At 33.6% G+C, this 19,754-nt stretch overlaps 1 protein-coding gene across 1 annotated transcript in view; it reads right to left on the reverse strand.

Annotated features, from left to right (window-relative positions):
* The window catches only part of LOC124375223 (dynein axonemal heavy chain 5-like), a 153,501-nt gene that overhangs the window by 24,318 nt on the left and 109,429 nt on the right, over positions 1 to 19,754 (reverse strand). Inside the window, 9 exon segments of the mRNA XM_046833360.1 lie at positions 26 to 181; positions 4,853 to 5,021; positions 5,124 to 5,389; positions 5,908 to 6,123; positions 6,308 to 6,453; positions 6,606 to 6,813; positions 8,368 to 8,581; positions 16,761 to 16,987; positions 17,658 to 17,827. Of these exon segments, the coding sequence (XP_046689316.1) occupies positions 26 to 181; positions 4,853 to 5,021; positions 5,124 to 5,389; positions 5,908 to 6,123; positions 6,308 to 6,453; positions 6,606 to 6,813; positions 8,368 to 8,581; positions 16,761 to 16,987; positions 17,658 to 17,827 (1,772 nt within the window).

Genomic DNA, 19,754 nt, shown 5'->3' on the forward strand with positions numbered 1-19,754 from the left:
TGAGATAAAATCAAATGTTTCATACTTGAAGCTCGTTTGAGGCCTCCTTGTTCTTGATCCACATTTTGCCTTGGTTCTGTGGGTCGACCAGCAGTGGATAGGAGCTAGACTTGGTGACTATGAGAGCATTCTGAACAGAGAGCTCATCATTGGGTAGTCCCTGCAGCGTCCACTCTGACACCTAGCCCACAAACCAATGTTGACAGATAATCATCCTTCCTCAGATGTAAACTACATAGTTATTGTATGTTTATATGGTTTTGATATAAGAATTCAAGCTTAGTAAATATTTTATATAAAAATAAATTTGACATGGTTTTTTTAATACTATAAAATAATGTTACAAAGCGAAAAATAAGTAAACAAACAAAGAAAGGGCTGTTAAACACATACATTGTCGCCCCAAACAGTCAGACATAGTTCAATGGAACTTTTTGTGTATGTGTATTGTGTACAACAACTACACACATGATATACCAAAGCAACAAAAAAGCAAATGCATTTTTATATATATATATATATATATATATATATATATATATATATATATATATATATATATATATATATATGTAGTAATCGAAGCCAGGAATCAATAATTATTACCAATAACACAACTACTGTTAGAATGTGAAAGTGGCAGATTGAGTCATACACAGCATCCACAGAAACTTAACGTTTGGGCAGGTATTATAGGAAATCAAATTATGGGCCCATTATTTATCAATGGTAATTTAAATGGTGACTCGTATCTAGCAATGCTCCAAATTGAGATAATTCCTGCACTACAAGCTGCTCTTGGTCGACAATTTCAAAGAATTTATTTCCAACAAGATGGCGCGCCACCACACTTCGCTCTCCTTGTTAGAGAATACTTGGATACAATATTCCTTCACAGATGGATTGGAAGACGTGGTGCAGTAGAGTGGCCTGCTCGTTCCCCTGATTTATCTCTGATGGATTTTTTTTCTTTGGGGATACCTCAAAGATAAAGTTTATCGTACTAAGCCTCGATATTTGGCGCACCTAAGAAATCTCATAGTCCAAGAACCTCAAGATATTCCTCGTGACTACCTTTAAAATGCAGTGGATGGCTTTTACAACTGCCTAGGACATTGCCAGACGATGGGAGGGGAACATTTTGAACACTTACTTTGATCACAGGTACTTAAAAATTGGTGTTTACTTGTAATACTTAATAATTTACATTGTTCAATTGTTTTAAAATTCAAATAGCTATAACTACTGAATGAATCCACCTTTTGAAGTCCGGTTTGCGGCATTGTACTCTGCTAGGTAAAACCTTTAATTTGATACCAAACTTGACCTATGCTGCTATTTAAGAATTTTGTCTGACTCCTTGTGGACCGTCCCCCAAAGGGATTATCTGGTCGGTAATTGGGCAGATGTGTGCGTTACTATCACCAGTAAGCACGTGTGAACTTTGGTATTTCTTTCTATTGTGGTTCAAAAATTAAAAAAGAGGTTCCAGACTTAATTGTCACCCTATATATATATATATATATATATATATATATATATATATAGATAGATAGATAGCAATAAATAAAAATGTCATATATATATATACATATAAATTTAAAAACAAATTGCAATGAAATTTATATTTAATTAGATATACACTATTCTATATATCTAATAGTGTATACCTAACACACTAGTAGGTATACACCTCAAAATACCGAATAGTACTGTATTTTGGTTCTACTGTCTGTATATATTAAGACAATGTTGAAGTTTCATTGACCTAGTCAAGTAGTTTACGAGAAAAGTTAACCTGAACATAATATGTTTCCCATTTATATTGCACAGGGATAATAAAAGTGCTCTTCTCCCCTATGAACAGAATATGTACATGATCATCATCAGAAAAAATGTTTTGAGTTGCTCAGACCATTAAGATCTGAGACTAACTGGTAAATTAAAATACAGCCAAGAAGCAATCAAGTTTCTGATTAGACGGCAAGAACACTTTTATAATAGCATGCTGCATATCACCATAATTTCTCAAGATATGGGGGATGCTTGTAAACTATACTTGGGATTATCTCTTTTATCTCAATTTATACCCTTTGATACTTATTCTCCATCTATATTGGTTGGGAGCTATAGAATAGTTTACATTTTATACACTATACTTAGGCGCAATAATATGTTGCCTCATCTGAAATTATTCACTGATTTGTCTGACTCACAGTTATTTAAGCTGAATAACTCATTTCTGTAATCCCGAATTACTGTCTGTATTCATGCCATTCATGAATTCTTTAATACACACCTAAAACATCAATTATTTCACTCTACTATATGTCATCCTGCCATTCAATGCTATGAAGATCACATTGCTCAATATAAAATAGTTTTTTTTGTAAAACCAAATAAAAAATAATAACTTGCAGATCCATAAATAAATTTCATGTGACTTCAACATGCTATTAGCTATATCATATTGATAGCTAACAGGCACTAACTTGTACACACCATGCAAACGTCTAACTAAGGGCTTTGTAACATATATTTTTATGATACAACATGACAAAAAATATATGAAAAAAATGACAGAGCATATTATGCGATATGTTTGTGAGTTGAAGATTAATGAGTGTATAATTGAATATGTTTGTTAAATTCCTAATATTATAACATTTTATGTTAAACTTTTTTATTCACAACTGATATTTTTACTTCAAGTTTTATAAATGAGTGACCACCAAATAATTACAAACAGTTTTAATAAAGAATTACCAAATTAGAATGTGTGAAAATGTATGTTTCTTCAGATATTTGTATTTAAAGAAAGTAAAATGCTCAATTTGTACAATTTTATATTTCACTTAATTGTAAAAATTGAACTTAAATATTCATTTGAAAAGGAAAGAAGGCAAAAGATTTTATTTAATTTCTTACTTAGATTGTGAAATAATTGTACTATTTGTTTTCTGCATTATTTTACTTGCTGGAACTTATTAGGAACTAAATTACTTAATTTTATTTTCTTGTAATTTAGAGTAGAGTGTAGACTGGTGATAAACAATTAGTTCAAAATAATGGAAATATATGCTCCTTAAAGGTTTTTGATTAAATAAAATTAGCCAACATTTTTGTAATAACAATTTGGCCAATGAATTATGACTGAAGAAACAATAATATGCTTGAGGATAAAATTAAGATGAATAAAAAACACTTTAACCCAAGGTTAGTAACTTAATTATCCTCATGCATTTACAATCATTATAAAGGAGGAATAAAGTTCCTCTACATCTCTTGTTTTCTGCCCAGGACTGACTAGAATGAAACCGCCAAAATGTGCCTGAACACATCAAGATGCACTACTACATCAGGGCCTGAGTGCAATTATCATAAGTTCCTCTGTTACTTACTGATCTTCTAGAGCCACATCTGAGCTTGTAGACCAATGGAAAAATAGCTGTTAGCAAGTTACTGTTATTCTACAGTTGTAGATCTACAAAGCAATTTCTTCCTAAATCCGTTTATCATACTGGAAAACTGCTTTTCATTATCATTTTGCTACGTTGAAAAATGTATTTCGAAATTATAGTAAAGTTTTTCATATATAAATTTTTAATAAGCCAGTTTATAAGGATTCAAATTTATATTAACCTGAAATTTTTAATAGGTAAATGGTGTTCTTAAATTTATTTATTATTACCATTTTTTCACTTGAACTAAATTCTTGTAACATTTATGGGTTTTTAAATATTCTAAAAACAAAGCTAGCTCTTGAGCATATAAAATTAACTAACTTGAAGTAGGTACTAGCTATTTTTTATAGTTGCAATCATAAAACATTAAAACAACTATTTTGAACATGAAAACCAATAATACAGTGACTATCACCGACAATAGAAACTGAATGTGACCTCAGAGTGTGGAGTTTATTTTACACCAGTTGCTTTTGACTCATGTTGGGACATGGAAAAAAGTTCCTAGGTCTAAAAAGTTAAGTTTAGCAGGAATGTTGTACACAAACAACTGTGCACAGAATATGTCATAGGTTAGAAATAGCTCACTACAGCTTCACTCCATACGAGCGCTAACAGAAAAATCCTTTACATTTTTGGCCCAATTTTACACTCTTCAAATTTGTTCTAAATGTAAATGCATATAGTTTTGTCTTCTAGTAGTTATGTTGTATAAGTCACAGTCATATTGAAATTAAACTACAGTAAAACCCTAGTTAATGAAATAAAGAGGGCATCCATTTAGAATAATCAATTTTTCGGTTAACCCAATTACATGTAAAAATTACCTATTTGAAGATGGTGTAGGGAAAATGATAAATAATTTCTGTAGGTTATACTTTAGGAATGGAGGCAGGAGCGGGGTACATGACTAATAGCAGACTAGTCAGAAGGTGCGGCGGACGGCGGTCTCGCAGCTTGGCAAAGCGCACCAGTGGTTGTTGAGGAAGGGGAGGGTGATTCATCTCCAGGATACATTATTTGCCCAGCTAGTTGCTACAGTGAAGCATGAGACATGTGCTCAAATTAACTATTTTGCTTGGTTATTTATTTTTTATATACACGTTATCATTCATGGAACTATTTCGGTTACCCCAAGTTCAGTAAACCATAGTTTTACTGCAAAAAGAAAAAATATTAAAACTTTGTTTATAGAAATATTGAAAATATGATGTTCCAGAACATTGATCCTGCTTATTAACAGATACATCTACTCCTACAGGATTAATTAAACATTTCAAACAAATCATTTAGCCACATTGATCTAATTTTTAAAACACTTATATATATATATATATTCTAAAATGTAAAATGAGTAACAGAATGATTGCAGATGAACCCCAACATACCATAGAGCTCTCAACAAGCATGTTGGTGATGTTGAGATTATGGGTGAAGGGAATTTGCCGAGTTTTGAGGATGTTCATCCAGCAGTTGACCAGAGTGGCTCTGAACTCTTGGTTATATGGTCCACAGTAAGACAGGAATCCTGTAGCTAGCACAACATCTCCAACCAGTCTATAATTAATCAATCGGTTAATACCTCTAGTCAATATGAACTTACAAACTATTTCACAAGGACTTACTTCTGTGAAAGTAGAATCTAATTAAGAAACTGACCTGCCAAGCTGTTTCTTAAACTCCTTACTCTGTTCGGTCCATCGTATCTTCTCACCACCCAGTCCATTGATAAGGGCTGTGGCTGCAGTCATTTTACGTATGCAAGAGTTGGCAGCATCAGTGAGTCGCTGTTTTTCACTGACAGCTGCATCATATTGGGCCTTCACTTGATTCAGAGCATGTTCTCGTGCCGCCAACTCATTCTCAGCAGCCGATAAATCCTCGTCAGCCAACTTCAGACGAGCCTCTTGCAGAGTTAAGTTGGCCTGAGTAAAGAAATTTTTGAAGGGTTACCTTGAAATCTTTGATTTAGTGTACAAATACATAATATTTTAATGATCTTTAATACCTTCACGACGACATGTATCTTTTGTAAAGTGCGTCGTGCGCCCAATGGGATACAACGTTGCAATGCTTTTCATTATTGCGTTTTTATTGTTTGCCTGTCTTGGTAGTTTGTTAAATTTGATCCCGTGCTTAAATAAATACCTTAGACTATAGTGTACCCCGTCGGGCGCACGATTGCTTAATTTTTAAGTTAAATTCATTTTTTTTATATCTCTTGAGGTACATGGTGAAAACTTCAAAAAACATAATGAAATAATTGTTTTTGTACAAGATTGCGAAGCCTACATACTTAAATGTTTTACTTAAACATTTTATGTAAAAAAACCGATTATGTTTTTTCCCATTATTAATTGAAAAATTTGATGGCAAATAAAAAAAGTTTGGAAAAATGCTGACATTGTGAACGTGTTAAATGCAGAAACTTAAAAGATATTACCTTAAGAGGCAGTACTTCTTTGTTAACACTGTGAAAGAATGCCATGGCTTTGGTCCAGGATAGAAGTCCAGCTACATCACCGCAGACTCGTTTAGCCGTATCCATGTTGTAATCCTCCATCTCAAAGTAAGGGGTTAGCAACTCTACCATCTCATTGTTGATAATGTCCTTTGGGTAATTCTGGAGTTGTAGTAGAAAAGTCGTGCTGGCCATCATCTATGATACAATAGATTATAATGAAAATTCATTTAGCTCCAATGAAAAAATAAACTGTCCATAGCAAGGGCTATATGAAGATTATTGTTCATTTATGGGGTAAAGATAAACTGTATAATGTTTAAAGCTACTCTTATTAATGAACATAGAAAAAGTTTTAACTGAACAAATGTTGTGTGGTTACCTTAAGAGATTCAGCCCAGGAGGGTTTTGGGCAAGGGGCAGCAGTGTCACCGATGACAGCATGTAGTTTACGCTGGAATAAAATGAGCACACAATCCATAATCCTCATGATCAGATGAGGAGGTCGTCCCAGCTTTCGTACAGTGGCTGCAGACATAAGTAAGTTGTGTTGATATATAAAATCTATTAATCTTTTATTTACAATAAGAAAGAAAACAACTGTTTTAAAAATGTAACAATTGATCAAAATCACCAAATGTTCATTATTGTAGTCAAACATTAGTATTTCCAGTTCTTACCGATATGAGCAGGTTTTATAGTATTTAGGGCAGATTCTGCCTCTTCCAGGGCAGGCTTGGCAGCCTCCAATTTCTGCTCTGCCAGTCCTTTCTCCTTGGCGATACACTCCACAAGTGCTTCAGCCTTCTCTTTTACTTTCATTACCTGATTCTTGACCATCTCTGCCTGCATGGCTCTATCCGTCACCTCCATCAGTACAGTCTCAGCCTAACAGTAAAGAAATTGTTGGTCAACTGTCATTGTTAATGTATAAAAGGATCTACAATTAATTATTTATGTCCAGAACTAACTAAAGGACTTCTCTCATAATTTATTGTCCCAAACATTAATTATTATTAGCAAGCAGATCGTGAAATAATCTTCCTGGAAAGAACCAGTTGGAATGGTGTGCACTTTTAGACATGATTTAGTGGTAAGGAGGAAACAATCAATCTTGGAGTTTTAGGTACTTTTTCCTTCTGCACATAATACCATTATCTGTTTCTATTCTCAATATATGGAATGTGCCTTTCATTATAATTCTTATTTACACATATTAAGAAAGCATGTGCCAATAGTACACAGAAAGAGAAATTATATCCTGGATAAAACCAGATAATTCCTGGCTGGATACAATTTAGTATTTAGGAGTAGACTGGATGTTGAAAACATGGAAAAAAGTATAATACAATAATATGTACAATGGTATTGGTAGTTACATAAGTAATCAAACACAATGAAATGATAACAAATTTTTCTTCCATTACTTGGAATCTCAAACAATTTGTAGGTTATATTTGACAGATTCCAAAGTGCACTAACCAAGTGACGGCATCAGAACAATAGTCCCACAGTTGTGATAATGAATTGTGAAATATTCGCAACGTTGTTTAACTGTCTGGATCCTATGTGACAGGTTTACAAATAACATTTTACTGTACAATAAATGTAATTCCTTTGTATTACTTTATTGTCATCTGGGGTTTAAATGGCTAAAAGAAAATCATCATACAAAACTAATAAACTAAAATGTTGATCTCAAATAGTAATTACAATTCTGTACCCCTGTTTTTACCCATATACAATGAGAACCATATAGGCTCTGGTGCCTAGACATAGATCGCGTAATAAGGAAAACAACATTAAATGTTAAAAAGGTGTTCCAACAAATCTTATTTTTCGTTTGAACAATCAGAACTGGAGCTATCTGAATTTAGAATTATCCTTGTGTACATGCAGTTGTTGTGCTTTTCTCTTGTAAAAATCTGAAACTTGGTTCCACAAATTACCCTTTTTAATTTTTATATGTTACCTAATAGCTACTATCTCGAGGAATGTTTTTCATTCTTTGTCAGCAGTACGGGGCAACATCTAGGTATAGCTGGAGTCATTCATATTCAGACTCTCTGGAATTTTGATATGTTACTTAGGTTATGCAAAGAGAGATGGTTATCGTGTAATCTGATACCTAATCTTAATGTGATTAAACCCAGTTCAGTCATTTCGAAACCTTTGATTTCTTTTTCTCTATTATCGCTTTGCTTCCTAGAATGTTATTAACGTTTTACATAGTATTTATCCATTTAGATTATCATTCTGACTGTGTCTAATTTCAGTGATGTAACACACTCACTATAAACTTTCAAGTGAAGAAGCAATATTAATAATAATGGAGTTGAGACACCTTTTCCATGTACTTGCACTAGTTCTTTCTCCATCATCGGCATGTTCTAGTTCAGGACCTACACTTGATTTATATCTACACACAATTAAAAAAGATACCTTCTGAGAGGCCTGTGCCAGTTCTCTCTCCATCACTGCCAAGTCCTGCTTCAGGATCTCTACGGACTGAGAGGCCTCGTCCAACTTGGCCAGACCTGTGTCCATTCTCATTGCTCCGTCTCCCAGCTCCTTCTGTTTAGTCTGGTATATGGTTTTGTAGCCGCCAATGAAGTTCAAATAAGATTTGGGAGTGACATGAGTTGCTCGACGGAATCTGCCAAACAAGTAAAACACTTACATGTTATTATGAGGGGTATCCAAAAAGTAAGTTTCCATTAATTATGAAAAAGTTAAAAAGACTCAAAAAATAACTGAAACACATTTATTCAACTTTTTACATCATACCTTATTTTTCTACATAGTTACCATCCCTTTCTAAGCATTCTTGGTATCTAGGAAGTAGTTTTTTTATTCCAGCATCACAAAATTCACCCGCCAAATTTTTTAAGCCAAGTATCCACCTCATTTTGAAGGTCATCGCTGTTGGCAAATCGCCGACCGCCAAGGTGTCTTTTCAGCTCCGGAAACAGATGAAAATCGCTAGGCGCAAGATCTGGTGAGTATGGAGGATGACCAAAAACATCCCACTTAAATTTCCTCAAAAGTTCCATTGTTGCACGAGCAGCGTGTGGTCGGCTGTTATCTGTTATCACCGCCGAAGTCTGGTGAGAACTTCACAATACCTTTCTGCATTTATGGTTTCGCCATGAGGAAGATAGTCAATCAATAACACTCCACGGCAGTCCCAAAAAACTGTAGCCATTACCTTTCCTGCCGACTCAAAAACTTTGGCTTTTTGAGGAGCTGCCTCACCATACTCTGGCGTTTGGTCTCTGGAGTTGAGTGGTGAATCCATGTTTCATCACCAGTGACTATTCTACTGAAAAGGTTTCCATCTTCATCGTCAAACAATCGCAAGAAAGACTGGGCAGCAGCCATTCGTTGTTGTTTATGGGCATTGCTCAATAAGCGAGGCACCCAGCTTGCACACACTTTTGCAAGCTGAAGATCTTCTGTCATGATATTGTGCACAGATGACCGGCTAACTTCAACACTTGACGGCAGTTTATCCATAATTTCATCGAGAGTCACTCGCTTATCATTGTCAATAACTGCTCGTACAGCATTAATGACGTCAGGTTGCCGAGAATTGGCCGGTCGGCCACTACGCTCATCGTCATGAACATTTTCTCTTCCTTCCAAAAACATTGCACGCCAACGACGGACCATCTGAATGGACATAACATGTTCACCATACACTTGACACAACTGACGATGAATTTCAACAGCAGTTTCGTTTTTGGCGGTCAAGAAACGAATAACACTACGGACTTCGCAACTGGCGGCAGAACGCAGTGGAGTCTCCATGATGTTTGGGCAGCAACTGACTGAGAAGCGTGACAATGGGCCAGTGACCGGCGCACCTGTTGCCAACCGAACCGCGCTACATATCCCCGCCCACAGCTGCACGCTGTGTTACGTACGCGTCTTTTTACAGAACAGGGAAACTTACTTTTTGGATACCCCTCGTACTTACCTGTATTAATACTGAAGATATGTTGATACCATGGTAATACCCTAGAATATATACATCTACATATTAAATAGAAAATAACTGCTCTATATATTTTATGAATAGATTTTACTGGTTTAGATTTTAGTCTTTTATGAGAACGGGTTATTTTTAACACTCTTTAGCAGCTTTAGAGTGATGAAGAGAACGCACATTTATAGATATAGCAGCTGCTATATCTATAACTACGATTTTGAAAAAAACATATTACTAATAAACGATAGTAATCAGTTGTAGTTTTGCAGAGTTCAACACCCAAGATATAACAACTGTTGTTTTATACCTGGCCGAGTACTCAGATGGAGATAACGCAAGCTGTTTACATCTCAAGCCCTCCCTGACATAAACCGCAACACCTCCACCTGTCTTTCCCAGTCTGTCGTTCCGCTGCAGAGTATATCCGGGAAGGGCCACCTCACTTATGCGAATACTCGGCTTGAGCCACGTTTCCAAAATGCCAATCAGATCAAAATTTTGAGGCTGAAATATGTCTCTGATCTCATCAATAACAGAGATGTCATAGTCTTTTCTTTTTTAAATGGCATAGTACTTGTGAGATAATTATTGGCCATTGGAAGATATTCCTATTCTAATTTCCATGTAACATTCCATGAGTTTTTATTAAATAGCTCATAAGATTTCAGTAACTCTTGACTATCTTGAGCCAGGGAGAGGAATCCCTAAAGTCACAGTCTGTTAACTTTTTAAAAGCACTTATAATGTAATATGAAAGAGTCTTACGATAATTTTGAAATGGAAGTAGGCATGTTTGAGGTACATATTATTTCAGTATTTATCAAAAATTTCAACATAATCATACATAGTAGCCTTTACGTGACAGGACCACAAAAATACAAGCAATCGATCTAAAATATTTAATCCCTAAAAAAAACATCTGCTAAGTTTTGTGGACCATCCGGCTCATGGTCGGCCTAGTTTGTATCCTCAATTTTGATTCTTGGAAAGTATAAATATCTGTAAACCTGATCAGCAGCTAGTCCTTGCTCCCTGATCTCTGTTTGCTATATCATCCTATTTCCTTTTTAGTTCGTTTTTCATTTCTGTCAACCAAAATGGCCTCATTTCAACTGAAACTAGACAGAGTGTGTGGTTTGCTATATTAATGTATGAAGCCTTGATGAATTCTTTTTGCAAAAATAAAGTTCCCAATGTATTATGTCTTTTTGCAATTTATATATTGATATTTGGGCCAACACTGATGAGCACTTGATTCATAGTTTAATTAGTTTATTGGTGGCCTCTCAATTTCTGGTCCCATATTAAAATCTATATTAAATTAAATTTATAAACCATTAGTATTAAGAGATGATTGTTTATTTAACAATTCATTTTATTGAGACTCTAAAATAAAAGTTTCTGAAGTGAAACATAAACATTACTTGCATGTTATAAGTGAAACCTTAGATCTGTGACTGAGAACTAAGCTAGTGTGCCTTCTTAAAAACAAATTTTTCTTGCTAAGGCAATACTCAGACCAACATCATTAACTCAAATCAGATTATTTCATATATAATGTCAATGCTGTAAATATTTTTGACAAAAAATGTTATTTCTTGTTAATTTGATGATATGCATCACTCCAAACAGGCTTTGCCTTGGAGTTTTTTCTTTATTTCTCATAGTGATGTATAGTGTAATAGTATTTGTAGTTGCATATGTATGTATTGTTTATGTGTAAGTACATGTAATGTTTTTTGGTCAGTCTGTGCAATATTATAAAAATCGTATCTGTCATTTTTTTATTTGTGAGAAATAAAGTTTTTTTCTTTCTTTATTTAAATTTTATAAATGATTTGAAAGTATAACAGGATTTTTAACGTTTTATAATGGTGGCAAAATGTCAGAAATCCTGTTATTCTTTCAAAAAAATTATTGTTATTTAGCCTTAATATCCGGTATATCAATAAGAACATCAATTATATATATATATATATATATATATATATATATATATATATATATATATATATATATATAGTAGTGGTATAGACTGGCAAGCGGCCCTCCACAATTGCTGGTGCTTCAATATATATATATATATATATATATAGGGTGTTCTGAAAAAAAGGTGCCCATAAGTCAGGGCGTGATTCCTCACATCAAAATAAGAAAAAAAAGGTCTAATTAACATAGGTCCGAAAATGCTTAGTTACCAAATTATACAGGGTGAAAGATTTCGTATGAATTTCAGTTCCCCTGCTGCAACGAAGCCCTACGGGTATTTGTTGGCTGTTAATTAAGATGTACAATTTAGCGTACTTTATGTAAAATGAACTAAAAAATTGAATTAATACCGTTTTCCAGACTGTAGCTACAGTAATTTTTAAGATATGTGATGAAATACGCGAAACTTGGTCCCGAAAAACAAGTTACATTTAGGTTTGAAGCAGATTTACTATGTTAAATTGTACAATAAACACAAATATTTTTTTTCACGGTACTTGTAGAAAATTTAATTTCGAAGAGAAAGATGTAAAATAAGTCTATAATAGACAAACGCAAACTTTAAAAAATAATCCTTAATTACATACAAAAACGCATGAAAAATAGACAAAATCTGTTAAGCTCTCTACAAATGTAATATTGAAATTAAAAACAGCTGTTTTATTAAAATATTTGATTTGAGAAACAAAATAATTTCTATTTAAAACATATGTTTTAACAATGTAACATTGTTTATTATAATTTAAATAAAACATTACAAGCAGCTATTTTTCACATTGCTCATTAAGTGCGTGTGTTGATCTGTACTTTAATACCAAGTTAGTGCGAGTGCCGTTTTTGAAGTTAATTTTTGATAGCTAATAATATCTTATTCATCATGGCAGGTAATATGAATATTATGTACATAATGGTGAAATGGCAGACATGCATTTAATGTACGGTCTTGCACATTGCAACAGTCGTCAGGCTAGACGACTCTATCAGGAACATTTTCCTCATAGACAGTTACCGACTCATAAAATGTTTTCTTCCATTCATAGAAGGCTAAGCGAGACGGGAACCTTTAAAATCTGGAAAAGTTGGTAATTCAGGACGGCCACGTACAACGTGTACAGCTGAATTGGAGAGGAGGGAGTGTTGGACGAAATAGAGAATCATCCTGGAAGAAGTACTAGAGAACTAGCCTTGGATTTCGGTGTTAGTAATTCAATTGTCTAGAAGATTTTACACGAGCAGCAGTTGCATTCTTATCACTATCAAAGGGTCCAGGCTCTTTTGCCTCGAGATTACTTTCCTCGTGTTCAGCTATGCCAATGGCTTATCCAAAGGTGCAGAAATCCACATTTTTTTAAATTACATTATCTTTACTGATGAAGCAAAATTTTCAAGAATGGCTATTCTTAACACCCACAATACTCACATGTGGGCAATTGAAAATCCACGTGCTATTTCAGAGAACCGTCACCAATATCAGTTTTCTATAAACGTATGGGCTGCTATTCTGGGTGATAAAATTTTTATTAGTTTTTTACCTGATACGCTCAATGGTGAAAATTATTTACATTTCTTGACGACTAATCTGAATGAGTTACTCGAAGATGTGCCACTATACACACGCAACAACATGTGGTTCATGCAGGATGGAGCTCCAGCTCATTACACATTACAAGTAAGAGAATTTTTAAAATGAAGCATATCCAAACAGATGGATTGGTCGAGGAGCCCCAGTAGCATGGCCTGCAAGGTCACCTGACCTCAATTCCTCTAGAACTTTTTCTTATGGGGACATTTAAAGACGCTTGTCTACGACTCGCCTGTGGATACCATAGAAGAGTTGCGAATAAAGGATTGTTAACGGGATTCAAAGGATACGTGAGACACCTGGGATCTTCGAAAGAGTTCGGCAGTCTATGAGAAGACGGCTGGATGCTTGTATTTTGAATGAGGGGAAAAATTTTGAACATCTACTGTGACGTGGTTAGTTTTTTAGGACAAGTGTAACTTTTTTGTTGAATGATAATTCAGATAACTTTTTTTATGTATGATAATGTATGATTGTTAAAAAATATTTACTTGATAAAAAATAATAGTAAACTCATTAATTTGTTTTAATAAAAACAGCTGTTTTAATTTCAATATTACATTTGTAGAGAGCTTAACAGATTTTGTCTATTTTTCATGCGTTTTGTATGTAATTAAGGATTATTTTTTAAAGTTTTGCGTTTGTCTATTATAGACTTATTTTACATCTTTCTCTTCGAAATTAAATTTTCTACAAGTACCGTGAAAAAAATATTTTGTGTTTATTGTACATTTAAAACATAGTAAAATCTGCTTCAAAACCTAAATGTAACTTGTTTTTCGGGACCAAGTTTCGCGTTATTTCGTCAACATATCTTAAAAAATTACTGTAGCTACAGGTCTGGAAACGGTTTTTATTCAATTTTTCAGTTCATTTTACATAAAGTACGCTAAATTGTACATCTTAATTAACAGCCAAACAAAATACCCGTAGGGCTTCGTTGCAGCAGGGGAACTGAAATTCAGACGAAATCTTTCACACCTGTATAACTTGGTATAACTAAGCATTTTCGGACTATGTTAATTAGACCTTTTTTTCTTATTTTGATGTGAGGAATCACGCCCTGACTTATGGGCACCTTTTTTTCAGAACACCCTGTATATATCAATTTTTAAGTCAAAATTATTGTTGTGCTGCTTTGAAGCACCAGTAATGGTGGAGGGCCACTTGCCAGTGACACAATATAGTAATGGTATAGACCATTACTATATTGTGTCACGTGTACAGTGACACCTCTGCCTTAGTAACAGAATAATCTTGCAAATTCAAACAGTGTAAATTACTTATACACACTACAACAGAAAATAAAATATACAAGTCTCAGTAAGTAAAAATTATTTGTATTTATTACGCTTTTAATCACTATCTCATTATATGAGCCTCTGCTCTTCTACCAGCCTAGTTGCACTGTCTCTGACTATATAATCTATGATACATAGTGGGCTGAAACCAATTATTACTGTTCAAGACTCCTAGCTGTTCGTCAACTCAAGCTTTCAGATTTTAAAACACATGTCTGATAATAATCATGAACACATATTTTTCATTCTCAAATATGTATCACAAGGATATTTGATATACAAATGTTTATGATAATTTGAATAAATGTGTTCACTAATAATCTTAAAAATAGATAATGTTTAATACGCAATAAAAATGTGCAGAGTAATTAGTGTATTTCTATAACAGATCTCTTCTGCAATGTAAGGCCTTGATTACATTACATCACTGAGCGGCACCATTGAGTTGTGCCCCTAAACAATTAGACTATGGTGGCTAGTGGCGCAACCGCTTCTGTATGACAATTTCATAGTGCATACATGAAATAATGATATAATGATGAAATAATGATATTTATTCTGTAAGTACATACAAATTAGAAATACATTTTCGTCTCGGAATTCCACTAACCATCATTATCCAGTATCGATGGTTAGGCAACAAAAATTAAAAACTAATTATTCAGTCTACCTCAAGTTGACACATAATATCTTCGGGCTTGTGCACATAGATAAATATAATAAATAATGTAAATAAATGTTGTATAATAAATAATGTAAATATAATAAATAATGTAAATAAATGTTCTATAATATAATGTAAATAAATGTTCTATAATAAATAAAAATGCTGTATAATGAATAAATAAATAAATTAAATATAGTTAACAACACATATAGAAATATCAACAAATCTAAATAACAATAACAAAAATTAACAAATTATATAACAAAACTTTAACCAGTTAACAATTTTTTTATAATAAATAATGTAAACTGTAACTCTCTATAATAAATAATGTAAATAAATGTTCTATAATAAATAATGTAAATAAATGTTGTATAATAAATAAATATATTAATTAAATATAGTCAACAACACATATAGAAATATCAACAAATCTAAATAACAATAACAAAACTTAACAAAACATATAGCAAATCTTTAACCAGTTATCAATTTTTTAAATTTTTTTTTAAGCATTTAAAGAAAAGAAACCAAAATAAAAAAGAGTTCTAACTTAATACTTTTGCCAACTGCATAATTTCCTCATCCAGCAAAAGCCAGCTTTTTAGGGTTTTTTTAAATATGTTTAAAGATTTAATTATTTTAATTTTTTCGGGAATTAGATTAAAGATTTGTGGTCCAATAAATACAAAAGATCTAAGTAAAATACTTTTTAAGACCTTTGGCTTTCTGAGTAAGTTGGATGATTTACTTCTTGTGTTATATTTATGGTGTACCTGTTCAGTTTGGTTGTTTCCACTTCTCGTATAAAATATTTGCAATACTTTAAACATATAGAGGTGCTAAATCATAATGGTAAAGAGTGCAGTGGTGAAACAGTCAGCTGAGTTTCATTACATAGCTAATGACAGGCAATTAGTGAGCCTGGCATGTAACTTATCGAGTTGTGCTGGTGATTTTCCAGCTGCGCTACCGCCCACTCTAGTGTAATAAGGTTACATCAAATCACATGTTAAACGACAATAAGACCCTAGCACAACTCAGTGGTCTGTTCTAATAAGAGCCTAAAAACATATCTATAGCGCTCAAATTCTGAAGTCATGGATTTAATATTCCCCAAAATATGGAAGAGATCACAAAATTTAGGTAACGGATTTGAACTACTTTTATATAAAAAGTTCAGTTCTATTAAATCATTGGTGTTGTTATCAAAATAATCATAACATTATCATTAATACACTGAAAACATATAGCCAACAATAATCTCAAACTTTGTAGATATCATACAAATTAAACATGAGGTACCTTTGGAAATATTCAAGGGATGTCTTGGACACCACATCCTGAATGGAACCAAGAGCAGCAATTAGCTCGTTCTTCACCTCCAATGTGCATTCAATCTCAAAGTCGGTGATGAAGTGTTTGGCGACAAGCACCAGAGCGTCCTTGGGCCACGGTTGATACCAGTCAATCGTACAGCCAGAGACAAGTGCAGGGAACCTTAGAGCACGATTGCGGAACTTTTCTCCCACCTACACCAGCGTGTTCACATTTTATTTTTGCTTGGATACACACAAGAAATATAATTTGATCTACATAACACTACACAACAATACACACTAACACACATACATACACAATAACACAATATATTAATTTACATTACATGTTTATTGCAATAATTAACACATCATTGGTCACACATGGTTATATAACGTACTTCATCGCATTTTGTCATTTTGACAAACGTTGAGAGTTGAATAAGTTTAAAAAAAACTACTTTTAATATTTATTTTGAAACTTCTCTACACCTGCATACTGTACTCTTACAATAACAAAGTCATGATTTTAGAAGCCGGTCCGTCCACAACTCCTTGTAAAATAAACAAAAATAAAGAGTAGTGTTCGAAAAGACAGATGCACTTTTCACTGCACCAGACCTATCTATCATAATGTCATGTAAGTAACACACATAGTATAACGCTTGAGATATTAAAAACCATTAAAACTGAACTTAAATTGATTTTAGACTTGAACATGATTAAATCTCTCTGAAAGTATATTTGTATTAAGGCAAATTTTAAAAGAAATTGGAAATGTAAAAGTATATACGAATAGCAAGGCAAACATTACAGAATTTAGTAAAAGTTTGATTGAATAATTTGTTATAAGATCTTTATAGTTTAGTTGGGAAATACTAACAGGAGAGAAGCAGAAGACGACATGTAAGTTCTGACATGTGCGCACTAGGAAGTGTTCCATGACATTCTCGTGAGTCAGAGTGCGCTTGGGGTTCTCCCGCTTCATGATTGGTGTCAGCTCCTGGATAATCTCAGCCTGTTCATCCCGAGTGAACAAGTTTGATATCACACCTGTAAATCACACCAGGTTGATTCCTATTATAGGTATCAATATCTAGTGCTAAAAAAATTAACTTAATTACTCTAGCCAGTATTGAACACTGAGGGCGCACAAACCAACTCTCTCTTCTCTTATCTCTCTTACCATACTCTCCAGGTGGATCTGTTCTGGAGAATTTGTTTCAAGTACAGGGTAACTGTCTGAAAGGAGTATGAGAAGAAACTCTGATTTTAACCCTTCAAAATTGTTTGTTGTTTGACACTATCCGCCTGCCAATAATATCACCAGCAACAGTTAGCCAAATTTCATACATCCATCACACATCTGTTAATGCAGTGAAAGCTCCTGGCATTCAGATAAATATTTTGGACTGGGACTTTATGGAATATGTTCAACAAGTTGTACAAGATCAACCAACTATGAGTTGGTTGATCTTGTACAACTCTTTGTCATTGAAAATGTGTGTGAATGAGAAAAAGATAGGGTTTACAAAGTTAAGCAACTTTGACCTTGGCTCAGTTCATTTGCTAAACATCTCTGTGTTACTTGTTGCTACGCTTTTCTATTGTTTTATTGTCATACGATTGTGTTTTTGATAATATATTTTTGTGTAATACGATGTTGTGTGATATGATTTAAATACTTTTCAATGTCACATTTGTAACTGTCATGCCTAGTTCAGCTTGTATTTGCATTAAAACCTATACAATTTTATTATATGGTCAATTAACTATTATATGGGTTTTTTTGTTATGTAGTTATTTGTTATTTGATAGAGTGTCCAGAGCTGGAAAAACACCGTTTGTGATTAATCTTGCAAAAATGGGTGCGTTTTGGGAAAAAAATTACTGCAGATGGATCTGGTTTGCATTAAACAGGTCTTGTGTTAAAGGGTTAAACCACCAAGGAAAAGTCGGTCCTTAAAAATTAAATCCTATGGAGCAGAAGGTAGTATATTCAGTGGAGGCAGTAAAAAGGTCAACATTTGAAAAGGAAGTATGTAAAATAAATGAAATGATAAAGGATAAGAGAAAATAGGAATCAGTGTAATATATCAAAGTCGTTCTTAAGCTGTAAGAAATGGAGTTAAAAGAAGTTTAAAGGAAGAAAAGCTCAAGTTCTGAAGCTAAAAATAGTTCAGCTGAATAAGTAATGCTTCCAAGTAATGGTGGCCAGTCAGTCGCGTAGTGAGGATTTTGGCGCATGGAGCGACTCAGTCCCTGGCGCCCCTTCCCCAACTTTTTTACCTACATGATCAATCAGTGCCGACAGTTCACCTCACTACCGTAACAAACGTTTCATGGCCATCATTTCATCAGCAATGTAAGGCGTCTTTGACCAAACATCATTTTTTTTATAATAACTTACAGTATACTATTCTTTATAAAGTTTTTGTTCCTTGTAAGAGACCTAGTTTACGTGTATAGCAATATGTATTTAAATCTCAATTCAATTCCATAGGGTTTGGAATGAAAGTACAAATTTAAATATATTTAATAAATATGTATTGAAAACCCTAGTTTAAATTTGAGTACATTATCTAAAACGTGAACATAGTAGTTAAGTAGTTACAAAACCAACTCGCATATTACTATCTTAACTAATCTTCTTTCGTGACTTCATGCTAGCAAACTGTGTTATTGGTGTTGTCCAAGTTGATGTGCCTGGCTCTGCGCTAAGGCACTCAGACGTTCTTGGGACATGGTGCTGCGAAGATAGTTCTTTATCAGTTTAAGTTTTGAAAATGATCTCTCTGCACTTGCAGTTGTAACAGGTAGTGTCAAAAAAATCAAACAAGCATTCACAACATCTGGAAAGCTGGAACCAACTTGAGCACGCACTATTAAAGTATCTGCAAGATCCCTTATACTTTTGAGTTTTTCCATGTGACTTAAAAAACAAGTTTTTAGCCTTACAAGCTGTGGACCTAAGTTAAAT

This window comes from Homalodisca vitripennis, chromosome 1 (genome assembly GCF_021130785.1).
Source record: "Homalodisca vitripennis isolate AUS2020 chromosome 1, UT_GWSS_2.1, whole genome shotgun sequence".
Taxonomy (NCBI): domain Eukaryota; kingdom Metazoa; phylum Arthropoda; class Insecta; order Hemiptera; family Cicadellidae; genus Homalodisca; species Homalodisca vitripennis.